At 40.9% G+C, this 16,459-nt stretch overlaps 1 protein-coding gene across 4 annotated transcripts in view; it reads right to left on the bottom strand.

Annotated features, from left to right (window-relative positions):
- The window catches only part of KCNH1 (potassium voltage-gated channel subfamily H member 1), a 443,651-nt gene that overhangs the window by 378,167 nt on the left and 49,025 nt on the right, over window positions 1-16,459 (bottom strand). For 2 of the 4 annotated variants that reach the window (XM_082399775.1, XM_082399774.1), the window contains exons 2-3: window positions 9,769-9,892; window positions 5,917-6,023 (exon numbers count right to left, since the gene is read on the bottom strand). The exons of 1 other annotated variant lie outside the window; for it this stretch is intronic. In XM_082399775.1, coding sequence (XP_082255901.1) covers window positions 5,917-6,023; window positions 9,769-9,892 — 231 coding nt within the window. Of the gene's footprint in view, window positions 1-5,916; window positions 6,024-9,768; window positions 9,893-16,459 lie in introns of those variants that run through there. One more of the 4 variants, XM_082399772.1, reaches the window with a different exon arrangement.

Below are 16,459 nucleotides of genomic sequence, written 5' to 3' on the forward strand. Positions count from 1 at the left end.
AGTGGCCCCTGCTCGCCGCAACTGGAGAAGGCCCTCACACAGAAACAAAGACCCAACACAGCCATAAATAAATTAATAAATTAATAAATAAAATTTAAAAAAAAAAAAAAAAAAAAAAAAAAATGGAAAAGCTAATTGGCCAGCCCAAAAGTGGCCACCTAAATATTTGCTGAATGAGCTCATGAATGATGACTGTCATTGATATAAGAAAATTATCCAGCATACTGAGAATGAGTTAAGTCACAATACAAAATATATAGCAATTCCAAAATGCCCAGGTTTAATGGTCAGACTGGCCAATAGATAGAAAGAAACCTTTCAAATAAGCCAGTCTCCAAGATAGGTAATAGTATTACACACACTCATTCCAAAACACACCATGAAGCCTTCTGCTAATTACTTCCAACTCCCCAAAAGGTAAAATAAACATGAATGCCTATCACTAGCGGATCCTTTCTACAAAGTTATCCATCCGTGTAAATACTAAAGAATGGGAGGGGGAGGAATCAAAACAATTTATTCAGAGTTTATAAAAAAATCAATAAGAAAATCACAAGAATTAAATAGAACATATGGGCAAAGAATCTGAACAATTAACATAAAAAAGTAATTTTAAATGGATACTAAATAGGAAAAATACTTCAGTCTCATTAGCATTAAAAATACTCATTAAACAAAAAAATGTAATTATAGGCAGTCTGATCATTTAAAAATAATACTATTCGGTGCTAGAGCAATTCAATGAGTCAGACACTCACAGTCTGCAAGTGAACTTCGAAATGCGTTCAATTCTGGAACACAATTTGGCAAAATGTCTCAGGAACCTTGGTTCACATTCTTTAACACAGTAATTTTCAACTTCTAGGAAATATTTCACAATGTTGACTAATACCTTTGCACGAAGATCTTCACCTCAACATTATATTTAATCAAGAAAGTTTAGAGCCTCATAAATACCCAACAATAAAGGAACTGTTAATAAAATTCCTTCTAAATTATGTTTATGGGGAATTTTAATGATAAGGATATTTTTATGATAAAAAAATTAAATAAATGTACAATTTCAAATTGCATACATGTCAAAGTCTCAACTATGTAACACGTGCAAGACAAAAACACCAAAATGTTAATAGGCTGGTAGTATTTCTCCAAGTCTTTGAGTCTTTAGGGTGATTGATTTTCTTCTTTAAGCCTTCATATGTGTTCTCCATAGTAAAAATGCATTAATTTAAAAATCAGAGAAAAAAGAAAAAAAACATTCCTTTAAATGATGACATTTCACATTTTAAAATCTCAAATGGGGTGGCATTTCCCCCACGGGACTCCATACTGCTTTAAAATGCTGAAAGTTTCAATCTATTGAACTACAAATTGTGAAAGTAGCAGCAAACCTGCCTCCTCCTTTCTCTCCTCCCATCCATCTCTGTTCAGTCTGCTCCTCCCGGGCCAGCTGGTCAGTTCAGCCCCACAAGGCTTGCTCCTTGGCTCCGAAGCCCTCACTCTGAATCACATACCCCTGGGTCACTCATCTGTTTCTTGGTAATTGTCAAGTTCCTTTCAAAGTCACTCAGCAAACATGTGCCGAGCGCCTCCTCTGGGCTGGGCTGTGTGCTAGACACTTGCCAGTCAGTGGGCTCCACTGGCAAGTCCCTAGGCTCAGCCTCCTCCCACTTCCCCGGACACCTCTCCTTCTCAGCTGCCTCTTCCCCACCCCTCCCCCAGCAGGCCACAATCATCTTGCCACCGCGGTGATTCCTAACAGGTCTCCCACCTCTGGTCTCCTGTGATGCATTCCATCTCCACTCTCTAAGGGAGTCATCTTTCTGAAATGAAAATCTTATTATTACACACTTAACCCTGCTTAAAACCACTCAACGCCTCTCACCCCACCCTCTGTCCCCACCACCTCTGCTTTTAAGACAAATTCTAAACTCTTTAACGTGGCTGCGTGATGGGCCCTTCTCAACCTCTCCAGCTACACTGGTGACCCATTCATTTACAGATTTATTTAATTACTCCATGAGTTCAGGTGGAACACCTTCTGGGTCAGGCACTGTGCTGGGTGCAGGGGATCCAGCTGGTTATAGATGCACCCTGTAAGCGTGGAAGTCAGCCTTCACTGCAGCTGCTTTCTGTCCCTGCTACTCAGAGTGTGATTCTTGGACCAGCGGCATTAGCATCACCTGGAGCAGAATCTCGGGCCCTTCTGCAGACCTACTGAATACAAATATATATTTTGTTTGATTTGTAGGTGATGTTATATATCCTGTCAAAGTCTGAGGAGTCCTGCTTTGGGTCTCTTCAAATGTCAGTGCTGCTCTCCCCTACTGCCCTCTCCACATGCCTTTCATCAGCCTGGGATACTCTTTGCCCTTCTCTCTGCCTAACTCCCCGTTATCCTCCAGTTTCTGCATGAATTTCCTGCCTCCTAGGAAGACTTCCTTCCCTGACCTCCTAAGTTAGGGTGAAGGGACACCCTCCATGTGGTGTCACCATCAAAACACTTACAGCTCTATACTATGATGCCGCCCCCGACCCCTGCAAATGCTGTGGGAGCAGAGGCTGGGTCTGTCTTTTTGTAACCACATTCCTAGCAGCAAGCCTAGTGTCTGACAGAGTATAGTCAGACCTCGCTTTATTGCGCTTCACAGACAACACATTTTTTTTTTAACAAGTTGAAGGTCTGTAGCAACCCTGCATTGAGCAAGTCTATTGGCGCCATTTTTCCAACAGCATTTGTTCACTTCATGTCTCTGCGTCACATTTGGTAATGTGAATTGGTAATTCTCACAATATTTCAAACCCTCTACAGCAAAAAGATTACAACTCACTGAAGGCTCATATGATGATTAGCATTTTTTAGCAAAAAATTAATTAATTAATTTTAATTGAGGCATACACATTGGTTTTTTATAGACATAATGCTACTGCACACTTAATAGACAGTTATGTTTACAGTATACCACTATAACAACTTTTACATGCACTGGAAAACCAAAAAATTTGTGGAACCGAACTTACAATATCTCTGAGGTATGCCTGTGGTTGGTCAATAAAAAGCCATTAACAAAAACATAGAATTTGGTGCAACTGTAAAATACCCAGGCTTAAAAAATAACTTAAAGTTTCTAAATTCCTCAGGTGAGGGTGGATTTGGAGGAGTTGGGGACAGTGAACCGGTTCCTAGGAAGAAACCAACACTATCTGCATCCATTTCTGCTTCATGTTTTATGGACAGGCTTAGCCTTGGACGAAACCCCTGCCAGCCCACTGGACAGCCTTGTGCAAATTAGAAAGAGAAGTTCCTCCCTCAGCACAGATGCAATTCTAGGCCAGGGTGCACTGAGGACCTAGCAAGCAAACTGGTTTCTGGTTGCCCCCATGCAGGGTATAGCCTGCACCACCATATGTGGTGGCCCTGCCTTGTGCCCCGACTAAAACCAACCTGGTCTGGAAAGAACAGCCATGGAGCAAGCACTGGAAACCAGGTCCTGGCTCTGCATGACCTCGGGTGAGGAATTTACCTTGTTATACAATGGAGATACGTAACGTCAGCCATGACTACTTCACAGGGCTCCCTCAACATTTTTAAATAAAGTGGCGTCATACCTTCCACAGAGTGTATTTTCTAAAATCAGAGGGTAAGGTAGAAGTTGCATATGACCACAGTTGCTCTTGAGAATGCCTTCACATCACCCATGAAGTAGAGTCCATGCCCAGGCTGACATGCCACTCTGGAGACTGGCATGCGTCTCTCTCAATAAGCCCGCCACAACCTCCAGGGAGGGAAGAGATGCCAATTCTTTGATAAAAAAACATCAGTTGAACTGACTGGCTTCCATACCTAGGCCATGTCTACCTAATGTACAGAACCGGAAGTACCAGAATCACCCGCAGTGCGATGAGGTACTCAAAATACGAGGCCTTCAGCCCCCGAGGCAGCTGAGGGAACAGCAGATCCCCCCCTGCCATCTCATACTCACTCTGGGGTACATGCCCACTGAAGAGAATAGCAAGTAGAATCACTAATTCAGTTTTAATTATGTTTCCCTCTCTCTCCCTTTTATGCTCAACATGTATAGTTGACTTTGAGCAAGTTAAATGCATAGTCTAATGAAGCTTGAAAACTCTGAAGCAAAATATAAACGCAAGGCATTATCTTTGCGATACGCCTACCTGATTAGTACTCTGTGACGTGGGGAAATCCACACTGTTCAGGACACAAAGCTACCAGTGTGGGAAACCTTTAACTCACTCCCTTAGCTCTGGGCACACGGCAGAGCCCCTCCTCCCATGAGAAGGCACTGCTGGCGTGCTCCTGGGAACAGCTGTTGCTTTGAGTTGTGTCCCCCGCAGAGGAAGGGCTGGCACAGAGCCAGTCACAGTCTTTCACCTCATTCCTCTCAGGCCTATTTGGCAAAATGTCTCAGGGTAGGAACTAGGGTAGGTCTCGAGGTAGGAACTAGACCTACTAGCTGAGGAGGTGAAATGGAGCAAGGCAGCAACTCTAGTGTGAAAGCGCAGAACCAACCCTCTCAGAGTTGCTGATGCCCAAAGCTAATCTCTCAGCTCAGCGTCTGCACTGGCCACCAAGCAAAGAGTCCTCTCAGTTGCCTGCACCAACACTCCAGACTGAAAAAAAGTCCCAGCTGCTTCCAGATAAAAGCCACATGTGCCCACTGCTTTCCAGAGCAAAACATATCATCCTGAACACCACCAAAATAAACACTTATCCTAACGCGCCACCTGGGCCACTCTGGAAATGTTCTAGTGAACCAATGACCTACTTAGTTCAATCCTACATATAAAGAACAGGATTCCTTACAACCAAATAGTGTTTTTAAAAACAAAGCACTCGGGCTTCCCTGGTGGCACAGTGGATAAGAATCTGCCTGCCAATGCAAGGGACATGGGTTCGATCCCTGGTTCGGGAAGATCCCACATGCCGCGGAGCAATTAAGCCCGTGCGCCACAACTACTGAGCCTGCGTTCTAGAGCCCACAAGCCACAACTACTGAAGCCCGCGTGCCTAGAGCCCGTGCTCTGCAACAAGAGAAGCCACTGCAATGAGAAGCCCGCTCACCGCAACAAAGAATAGCCCCCACTCGATGCAACTAGAGAAAGCCCGCGCACAGCAACGAAGACCCAACACAGCCAGAAGTAGATAAATAAATAAAAATTAAATTAAATTAAAAAAACAAAGCACTCTTCAACACCTCTGCAGCCCTGCTATGGCTGTGTTTCCATACAGCCCACTTTCCATACTTCCAATACAATTAATCTCCATTCAACAGGAAACTGCTAAGAGAAAGCAAGTTCTACACTTGTGTATAACTATTGACCTAGATTCTTCATTAATATACTTGTGGAAGTTATTATACACAAAGCAAATACAAATTAACAATACATTTTGACTAACAGTGATTACAGTATTAATTTGATTAATACTGTCTCTGACAGAATACTGGGGTCACCAGGGAAACAAAATTTTATTTAGAAACTCTTAACTGGGCATCTACTGGTGTTACCCACTGTGCTAAGTGCTAAAGGGAGATAGATACAAAGGTGAACTGGGCAGAGATTCTAACCCACCTCCTCCCTCCCCACCTAAGAAGCCTTAAAGTCTACAAGTGCCTTAGGCCAACAACTCAACATAAGGAAACCAATAGGAAAAACACTAACTCTGGGCAGAAAAGAGATCTAGAAGTCTTAATTGGTTAGTGACAAGTACAAATGCTCCTGTGCAGAACAGTAACTCATCAATCCATACCATTTACCCCAACATACACACTGGCTACAAGGAACAACATTTAGCTGATGGGAGAAAAGAAAACCTAAGACAGCAACAGAGAAAGAGGAGATATTTCACTCTTCCAAGCACATCAAGGTATGGTTCAGAATGGTCTGAATACTCACTGTTCTTCTTGTACATCAAAATTTCAAAGGAATTCATCTCATAGTTCTCAAATGTTTGCCGCACCTTTTCAATGGTGTCTTTATCAGTCAGCTCCCCGTACATAAAACTGCAAAGCAACCAAACAGTCCAAGTTAGATGAACAAGTATTTATTATTCTACAAGCATCTGCTACATACCTGCTCTATACCCAGCACTGTGCTATGCACTGTGGAACACACGCACACACACACACAATGAAGACATTTGTTCAATCAAAAACAATTTATTGATTGAGCTGGAATCAAGACTCCATCCCTGTCCCCCCAAAACTGACAGTCTAATGAGACACACTAGAAAACAGTAGATTAGAGAACAGTATGACCAACACATAAGGAATTACAGCACGAAGAATAGGCACAGAGCACTGTCTGAGTAGTCAGAAAAGGCTTCCCAGAGGCAAGAACAAAAGAGATCTAAAGAGCAGGTGGAAATCTGCTGAGAAAAGGAGGGAAAGGAACATTCTAGGTAAAAGATAAGCATGTGCAAAGGCACAGAGGTGAGAGGAAGGTTAATTCTGGAACCTGAATACGGTTCAGTTCAGTATGTCTGGAATGTAGACAGTAAGGGGAAAATTAGCAACAGGTAATATGGAGAGGTAAGCAGGGGCCAAATCATGGAGGAGACCATGGCATTACAGGTCAGGTGAAGTCATTTAAACTTTATCCCGAAAGCAACGCAGGGAGGGCCACTGGAGGGTTTCAGGCAAAAGAGTTACATAATGAGATCTGCATTTTAGAAATACAACTCTGAGAGACGTCCTGAGAAGGATGGCAGAATAAATTTGGACCACAAATTTTTCCTCTTCTAATTCCTAACAAATTAAACAAAAGAATAGGAAAAAAAACCTACAAAAGGTCACCACCCAAACAAGAAAAAGGGCGCAATTTGATGCTCTAAACATCAAGACATACTGTAGCTAAGGAAGGAAAAGAAGATTCAGCAAACAGAAGACTCAGCCACTGTCTGTGCAGCTCTTTTTCCTACCCCACCACTAAGAAAGAAAAAAGAGCTCTGGGTTGAATAAATCAAGATGACAAAATTCTACAAATTCTTTCTAATACATCTCCACACTCCTCACATTTGGAGAAAAGTAAACTAACAGGGTAAATAAGCAGCCTGAAAAAAATATTAGAGAAAACCTCTGGATAGCAGAAGCTTCTGCCTACTAACACTGGTTCTCAGCAGAGGCAGGAAAGCTGCCAGGACTGTCCATTTTCTTGGGTCCACACACTGAATATGGTCTGAAGACCAAGGTTTTTCCCTCTAGGAATGGGATAACATTCCCAACAACTAGGCTGAGCGACACTAACAAAACGTGAGAGGAGAGAAGCCATCCCTCAATGGGGCTGGAAAAGCCAGTCCTCCAACAAAGGCTGCCCATGGACCCCCAAGCATGTCCCCCGCCCTCCCCAGGCCTTCAGACGACACCAACAAGGACAGCCATGCTTAGCCCTCAAGGCTTATGTAATGTGTAGAAGCAGTGGCATGGGTTCCCAAACAATACACAACCCATCTTCTAAAACTGCGCATACCTAACTGTGCAATTTAGCTTTTTCTTGATGACTTGAATCATAGAATCACAGAATTTCAGAACTAACAAGAACCTCAGAAGTTATCAAGCACAATTCCTGAACCACCAAATCAAGCGCCATGCTCAGCTTGATACTGGAACAGGCGTGGGCTTACTGTGAGCTTCCAATTTCCAGCACCCTGCAAGAAAAGTGCCCTAGCTATTGACTTTATGAATTCTGTGTCACTTTTGTTATCACGTCCCTTCCCAGCCCACTGAGAGATGCTATTATCTGTGGTTCCCTGTGTGCCCATCTCATGTAGTACTCTGCTTTGGGGCTGTGTTCTTCATCTATAAACCAGGAAAACAGATAACCGAGCTTGGTGAATTACCTTTAAAAAGAAGGATAGATCAAGACTAAATTGGCCATGCCTGAGAACAAGAGGATTTCTTTCTCCTAGGAGGTAAAAACTTAAGCTCTATAACCATTTTACTTAGCCAGTTTTGCTCTAAGGCCTTTTTAGCTTCCTCCCACTTTCCCTTTCTGAATGGATTTGCTAGATAAGTGACCTCAACTTATGTGATGGTGTATAGGCTGGCAATGTCCTTCACAAGGTAAAACCAATCCCTGCAAAGTGGAGTCTTCAAATAAATGAAGTGCCATAATTATGCCCAGCTTTCCTTACTCTTACATACTTTTTCAAGTTGTAGTTTAGTGGTAGGTGTAAATTTCCTTTGTCTGGACATTAGATTTCAGATGCCTGCAATGCAAGAAATAAGCCAAAAGGCTCCTGAGCAATTAGGGATGTGGCTAACACAAAGGCATGTTTACTTTCCTTCTAGAGAAGGGACACCTTCAGGGAATTAAATAAGTTTCTTAGAGTTGTGCGTAAAAGAAAGTTGGCTAAATTATCCAGTTCTCTTATCTGATTTTCTTAAAGTGTCTGATTATAGCCAATAAGAAGCAAGAAAGGTAAGGAAAGGTTGCTCAAGTCACACGAAAAAGCAAAGCTCACTCCCAGTGTGCTCTGATTGTGTACGTGTACATGCACGTACAGATGGAGACATAGATGCAGATACACAGATACTTAAGAGGATAACAGCACACCAAGAATATAAGAGAATTCTATCATAATACTTGAGTCATAATTTTTAAACCTTTGAGGGAATCTTTTTTTTTTTAACACCTTTATTAGAGTATAATTGCTTTACAATGGTGTGTTAGTTTCTGCTTTATAACAAAGTGAATCAGCTCTACATATACATATATCCCCATATCTCCTCCCTCTTGTGTCTCCCTCCCACCCTCCCTATCCCACCCCTCTCCTTTGAGGGAATCTTAAATTTTCCATTTCCCAGTCCCAAAAACCTAAAAGTTAAGAAAAATGATAATATTTTCAAAACATTTAATACTTTTCACCAAATGAGTTACTTGGCTGATTTAATACCAAGAAAATGCAACTTCTGAGAACCAAAGACTATGACTGGGTCAGATGGGTTTTTCCACCCTTTGGAGATGAGTTCACTTTTGGGTGTAGCAGGTTTAGGAAAATGATTCCACTGCATGCGAACACCACTGAAGACAGAAGACTCTGAGGAAGGCGAGGAGCGAGAGGAGACAAAGGCTGTGGAGCCAAGACCCTGTTGGGGCAGCACAGGGTCCAGGCCACATGCTCCGCATGACACCTTGAAGATGCTCTAAAAGAGCTTTTCTGGTGCCACGGCCCAAGGGCGCTGCTTGGTTAGTAACCCTGTCAAAGGCACACGCTGCACAGCACCCTTTGCTTCTGCCTTTGAGTCAGTGATCAGAGAGAGATGTGACAGCAGCAAGGCAGCAAGACATGGTTCTCTTCTCGTTTTCTGATGAAAAGCCCTATGAACAAGGCCCTTGTCTCCAACATGGTGTTTATTCTTAAAAAACAGCCATACATGTTTTAAAATTAATTTAATCATCTAAAATCATCCATTTCATTTTCATTGATTTTATTTAATCTTCTAACTTTCACATAATTTCCATCTAAAACCTCATAAAATTTTGAGTTCACATTTTATTGATAAAATGATTTTCCTGAGTTTTTCTAGGTTTTCTCCCATCTCACTGACTGTAAATTCATTAGTTGTAGGGACTATGTTTTAGATCTTCTTTGATTTTCCAGTACAGTGTGTGAACTAGAGATGATAGTGCAATAAATATTCCTGAATGAACGCTGCATGAAAGGAAATTCCCAAGCTGAGTAAGCCATTTTCTTTTTCCAAAAAGATACCATGATAGAGTGTTGAACAGAACCCCAAACATAAATACCTGCAGGTACTGCTTTTTTGCATCACTTCCGCCCTGTGATAGCCAGACAGCTTGCAAAATCCATCATTGCTGTACACGATGGGCCAGTCCACTATCTGGGCATTCCCCAACACAAAATTAGTATCTGTTAAAAAAAAAAAAAAAAAAAAGAAGAAGAAGGGGAAGGAGAAAAGAAAAGGGCACATGAGGCAAGACATTAGTTGAGATTCAATGAGGACATAAATAATAACCAATCCAGGTATTTTTGTTTCCCTCCAAAATGGCCCTCTGAGGAATACAGAAGAACAGAGCTTTAGAACTGAATATCTGGAATGCAAATGCTGAGGTTTCTATACTCCAAAGGAAGCATGCTTAACCAACCAACCAGCGTTTTCGGCAGAAATCCAGTGATTTCTATAAGACATACTCAAGTCCTAATTTTTCATCTCCATGAGATTATGCTGGTAATGTGGAGCCAGAGAGAATCCAAAAGTAATTTCTTCTGCACTCCATCCAGCATCTTGGCCCTGTCAGTCTTTGGGACAGAAGCTACAAACTGACCTAATTCACCCTGATTAATATTTGCTGATCCTTGGAGGAGAAGGCCTTCTTAGAAAGGCAAGGGGACAGCAGGTTGCCTCCTGGAATACACACACCAGAGAGCCTTCCTCTCCGTAAAGAAATGACTAGACCCTCCTCATGCTAGGGCTCCGTAGAACCTGATCAAGATGCTGGCAAGGACAAAAACTTTCTTACTAATTTTGAAATCACGGAGCCACAGAAAGCACATTTCAGAGCTCTTTCACGGAGCACGGGCCCACCATTCACTTGTGATGCAGGGATTAAGTAAGCCAGATATGTTGGGCTGCTTAGCGTGTTCTCACCACTTTCCACATTTTTAAAGATCAAAAGTCTTCGATACCTTTTGTGCTCAGGAAATCAAGTGTCCCTCTTTTCTTTTCAAGACCTTAAGCAAATAATATCCAGAACTTAAATATAATCATTATTTTGGCTTGGCTCTCTCCTCTCCACAGAATAATCACTGCTTCCACACCTTCCCCCCACCAAAAAAAGGAATGAAAGAACACACATACAGACCCTTCTTTTGTTGTAAACCGGAGGGGGTCTTGTTTATATATGTACACTATGTGGAGTGGAATAATGGTAACATGTAATGTCCTCATTTAATTGGGAGGTTAATTTTGTTCTAGTACAGCATTTGCAGTTTATGCACAATATGGGTAACCATCCTTTCCTGTCTACGTGGGAAGGAATAGAGGAAGGAGAGGCAGGAAGAATAGCTAAATACCATAATCTACTCTTTTTTCCGACATTTGGTTTGTTTATTAACACTTGCAAACATTCAAAAGCTTTTAGATTCGAGTGGGCAGCTTAGCTGCCACCAGCTTTAAGAAGACTCTCTGCAGTGCTCCAGCTACACAGCGTACCTGGATACCTGTTCCTTTCTGGTGGTCCAAAAGGACGGTCCCTACCTCACTGTGCCCTCACAATCTGCTGCAGCCCCTTCCAGTGTGAGCAATCTTGGTGAAAGGTGATGTCTCTGCTTGGTGGTTTCTACCACCAGGAAAGCTGACAGCTAAAGGGGCTGTAGCAGTGGCTCCCCACCCCGCCAAGAGAGACCTTACCTCAGCCAGATGGACCCCACGCACCTGAGCCTCTGACAGTGGACACGAGAGGGAACTAGCAGATGGTCACTAGGTGGTGGGGTGCTCATCCACCCCTTCCTGCTGGAAGAGCACGGCTGCATACCTCACCCAGCCTGCAGATGCCTTCAGGGTCACCTGGGATCCTACACCTGGCTCCCCAATCTAAGGTGGGTGCTGTGGCTCCTTCATTTCCTACTCAGAATTCCCTTTTACTCCAAGTAGTCAGAGCTCAGCTGTGTAGTGGAAGTAAGACTCCTCACTGAGAACCCCTGGGTGTGGTGATGTGGGCACTGCTGACCCCATGGGCTACAGCACTTGCAGCCAACCTGAGCCTCATAGGTCAGAGATTCAGCATCAGATAAAACAACAATATTGGTTCCACAGTCGGAAGTAGCAGAATTAAAATGAAAGAAGAGCTTACTTACTTATTTATTAGCAATGGAAGCTACGCTTACTGTCAGTCTGAGCAGGGACTTCAACTAGAGGGATTCATTTTACGAATACGCACAGCTTCAAAGTTCTAACCCCTGGCTAAATTTACAGAGTGCCTATCACTTCTTATTTGTTCAATTTCTTTCTCTTTGCTGAAGATACACATCTGTGTACATATCTATTGTGATGAGTAATACAGTAAGTTACTCTTAATGTACTCTTGGGAATGCTTTGATATACTGAAAAGGAACAGAAAACAGCACCGTCATGAAGTGAAACTGCAAACCTGCTAATCTTATAAATATGCCTTTAGTAAAAATACACAACCAGTCCTTCCCTCTGTCTCTTCCCATATATGCACAAATACTTCAAGTTCCCATTGGATATCAAGCACAATGCAAAACCCTGGGATATCCAGCTTGACAAGGTATGGTCCATGCCCTTCGGGAACTTACCAGAACAAATAGGCCTGCATACAACTAACTAAACAGGGCATGAAATGCTTAACTCTGTTCGAGGGAGGTAAAGGACTGTGTCTCAGAGTGGTCACAGTGGAAGTTGCTCTCGTCTGGAAGGATGAGTAATATTCACTTAAACATTTTGAATGCCTAAAATGTACCTGCCACAGATGACACAAAAATAGATAGAGAACTGAAAATATGACACCTGCCTCTGGTAAACGTAAGAGGCTGTGGGAAGAACAGAAAATTTCAGGCAGAGGACCCAGCATGAGCAAAGGTCGGGCAGCACAGGACATAGAGCAGACTGGTGTACACACAGGGCAGCCAGGAAGATGAATGAGCAGGAGGTGAGCCTGCAGACCAGACTGCAAAAGGTCTAGAATATCAGGGAGCTCTGACTTTATTCTGGAGACAGGCTAACCCTTCATGCTGGTCTTCTCTCCCTGAAAAAACTCACATTTCTTGAACTGAGTAACTAAGCCTTAAAAGAAGTACAAAATTCACTGAATTATCCCTGAGTTCATACGAAGTCTAGTCAGTTTAACTCTCTCTCTTAAGTTCTTAAGAAGAACTTAAAAAACAAAAACAAAACAAAACAAAAACCTAGTTAGTATCCTCAGAAAGACTCAAGTGATAATATACCCATAAAAAAAAAACAAGATGCTGGGTGGGGGTGGGGGTGGGGGTGGGGAAGACCCATAGGAGAACAAATGAACAAGTAAATAAGAGCTCCTGTAAATTGAAAGTGAGTAACAATTAAAAATTCAACATAAATGTTAGAAGGCAAAATAAAGTCTCACAGAGTATAGTACAGAAAGAGACATAAAAAAATAAGACACAGAAGATCAATCAAGAAAAACAGCATGCATCCTAATAAGAACAGCAGAAAGAACAACACAAGAATAGGACAGAAGACATTTTTTTTAAATTAAACAATCAAATCTGAGGGTAGAATAACAATATTTTCAGATGTGATCTTCAGATAAGATCTGGGAAATTTATTTCCCATATATTCTTTCTTAGGAAGTTACTTGAGGATGTGTATCAGCAAAATGAGGGAGTAATACAAGAAAGAAGACAACATGGGAACTAGGAAAAAAAAGTGGCTCCAAATATAGAAAGCAGGGAAGGAAGCTAATAGAAAACATTCAATACGGAATGCTTCAGAGAACAGAAGTTCCAGAAGAGAACTTATTTAGAGATAAAGGAGGTCAGGAGTTAATGATATTCTTGATAATCTGGAATAACATAAAAAGTTTAGTAAACGTATATAATTTGGGGGGCAGGAAAGAAAACTAGAAACATCAAAGAAAACAAAATCTGTGCAGGAAGGGAAACCAAATCATACTATATCACATCATTGTCATGTAAACACGTTATTAAATTTCAATTTCTACAACCAAGTCAAAATGGACAGATCATCCAAAATGAAAATAAATAAGGAAACAAGCTTTAAATGATACATTAAACAAGATGGACTTAATTGATATTTATAGGACACTGCATCCAAAAACAACAGAATACACTTTCTTCTCAAGTGTTCATGGAACATTCTCCAGGATAGATTATATCTTGGATCACAAATCAAGCCTTGGTAAAATAAAGAAAATTGAAATTGTATCAAGTATCTTTTCTGACCACAATGCTATGAGACTAGATATCAATCAGAGGAAAAAGATCTGGAAAAAATACAAATACATGGAGGTTAGCCAAGACACTACTTAATAACCAAGAGATCACTGAAGAAATAAAAAAATACCTAGAAACAAATGACAATGAAAACACAACAACCCAAAACCTATGGGATGCAGCAAAAGCAGTTCTAAAAGGGAAGTTTATAGCAATACAATCCTACCTCCAGAAACAAGAACATCTCAAATAAACAACCTAACCTCACACCTAAAGCAATTAGAGAAAGAAGAACAAACAAACCCCAAGTTAGCAGAAGAAAAGAAATCATAAAGATCAGATCAGGAATAAATGAAAAAGAAATGAAGGAACAATAGTAAAGATCAAGAAAACTAAAAGCTGGTTCTTTGAGAAGATAAACAAAATTGATAAACCATTAGCCAGACTCATCAAGAAAAAAAGGGAGAAGACTCAAATCAATAGAATTAGAAATGAAAAAGGAGAAGTAACAACTGACACTGCAGAAATGCAAAGGATCATGAGAAATTACTACAAGCAACTCTATGCCAATAAAATGGACAACCTGGAAGAAATGGACAAATTCTTAGAAAAGCACAACCTTCCGAGGCTGAACCAGGAAGAAATAGAAAATATAAACAGACCAATCACAAGCACTGAAATTGAGACTGTGATCAAAAATCTTCCAGCAAACAAAAGGCCAGGACCAGATGGCTTCACAGGCGAATTCTATCAAACATTTAGAGAACAGTTAACACCTATCCTTCTCAAACTCTTCCAAAATATAGCAGAGGGAGGAACACTCCCAAACTCATTCCACGAGGCCAGCATCACCCTGATACCAAAACCAGACAAAGATGTCACAAAGAAAGAAAACTACAGGCCAATATCACTAATGAACATAGATGCAAAAATCCTCAATGAAATACTAGCAAACAGAATCCAACAGCACATTAAAAGGGTCACACACCATGGGTCAAGTGAGGTTTATCCCAGGAATGCAAGGATTATTCAATATATGCAAATCAATCAATGTGATACACCATATTAATAAATTGAAGGAGAAAAACCATGTGATCATCTCAATAGATGCAGAAAAAGCTTTTGACAAAATTCAACACCAATTTACGATAAAAACCCTGCAGAAAGTAGGCACAGAGGGAACTTACCTCAACATAATAGAGGCCATATATGACAAACCCACAGCCAACATCATTCTCAATGGTGAAAAACTGAAACCATTTCCACTAAGATCCGGAACAAGACAAGGTTGCCCACTCTCACCACTATTAATCAACATAGTTTTGGAAGTTTTAGCCACAGCAATCAAAGAAGAAAAAGAAATAAAAGGAATCCAAATCCTAAAAGAAGAAGTAAAGCTGTCACTGTTTGCAGATGATATGATACTATACATAGAGACTCCTAAAGACACTACCAGAAAACTACTAGAGCTAATCAATGAATTTGGTAAAGTAGCAGGATACAAAATTAATGCACAGAAATCTCTTGCATTTCTATACACTAATGATGAAAAATCTGAGAGAAAAATTAAGGAAACACTCCCATTTACCATTGCAATAAAAAGATTAAAATACCTAGGAATAAACCTACCTAAGGAGGCAAAACATCTGTATGCAGAAAACTGTAAGACACTGATGAAAAAAAGTAAAGATGATATAAACTGCTGGAGAGATATACCATGTTCTTGGATTGGAAGAATCAACATTGTGAAAATGACTATACTACCCAAAGCAATCTACAGATTCAATGCAATCCCTATCAAATTACCAATGGCATTTTTCACAGAACTAGAACAAAAAATTTCACAATTTGTATGGAAACACAAAAGACCCTGAATAACCAAAGCAATCTTGAGAAAGAAAAACGGAGCTGGAGGAATCAGGCTCCCTAACTTCAGACTATACTACAAACCTACAGTAATCAAGACAGTATGGTACTGATACAAAACAGAAATATAGATCAATGGAACAGGATAGAAAGCCCAGAGTTAAATCCACACACATATGGTCACCTTATTTTTGATAAAGGAGGCACGAATATACAATGGAGAAAAGACAGTCTCTTCAATAAGTGGTGCTGGGAAAACTGGACAGCTACGTGTAAAACAATGAAAGTAGAACACTCCCTAACACCATACACAAAAATAAACTCAAAATGGATTAAAGACCTAAATGTAAGGTCAGACACTATGAAACTCAGAGGAAAACATAGGCAGAACACTCTATGACATAAATCACAGCAAGATCCTTTTTGACCTACCTCCTAGAGAAATGGAAATAAAAGCAAAAATAAACAAATGGGACCTAATGAAACTTAAAAGCTTTGCATAGCAAAGGAAACTATAAACAAGATGAAAAGACAACCCTCAGAATGGGAGGAAGTATTTCCAAATGAAGCAACTGACACAGGATTAATCTCCAAAATTTACAAGCAGCTCATGCAGCTCAGTATCAAAACAAAAAACAACCCAATCCAAAAACGGGC

The sequence above is a fragment of the Balaenoptera borealis genome (genome assembly GCF_965194805.1).
Source record: "Balaenoptera borealis genome assembly, chromosome: 1".
In the NCBI taxonomy this organism is placed as follows: domain Eukaryota; kingdom Metazoa; phylum Chordata; class Mammalia; order Artiodactyla; family Balaenopteridae; genus Balaenoptera; species Balaenoptera borealis.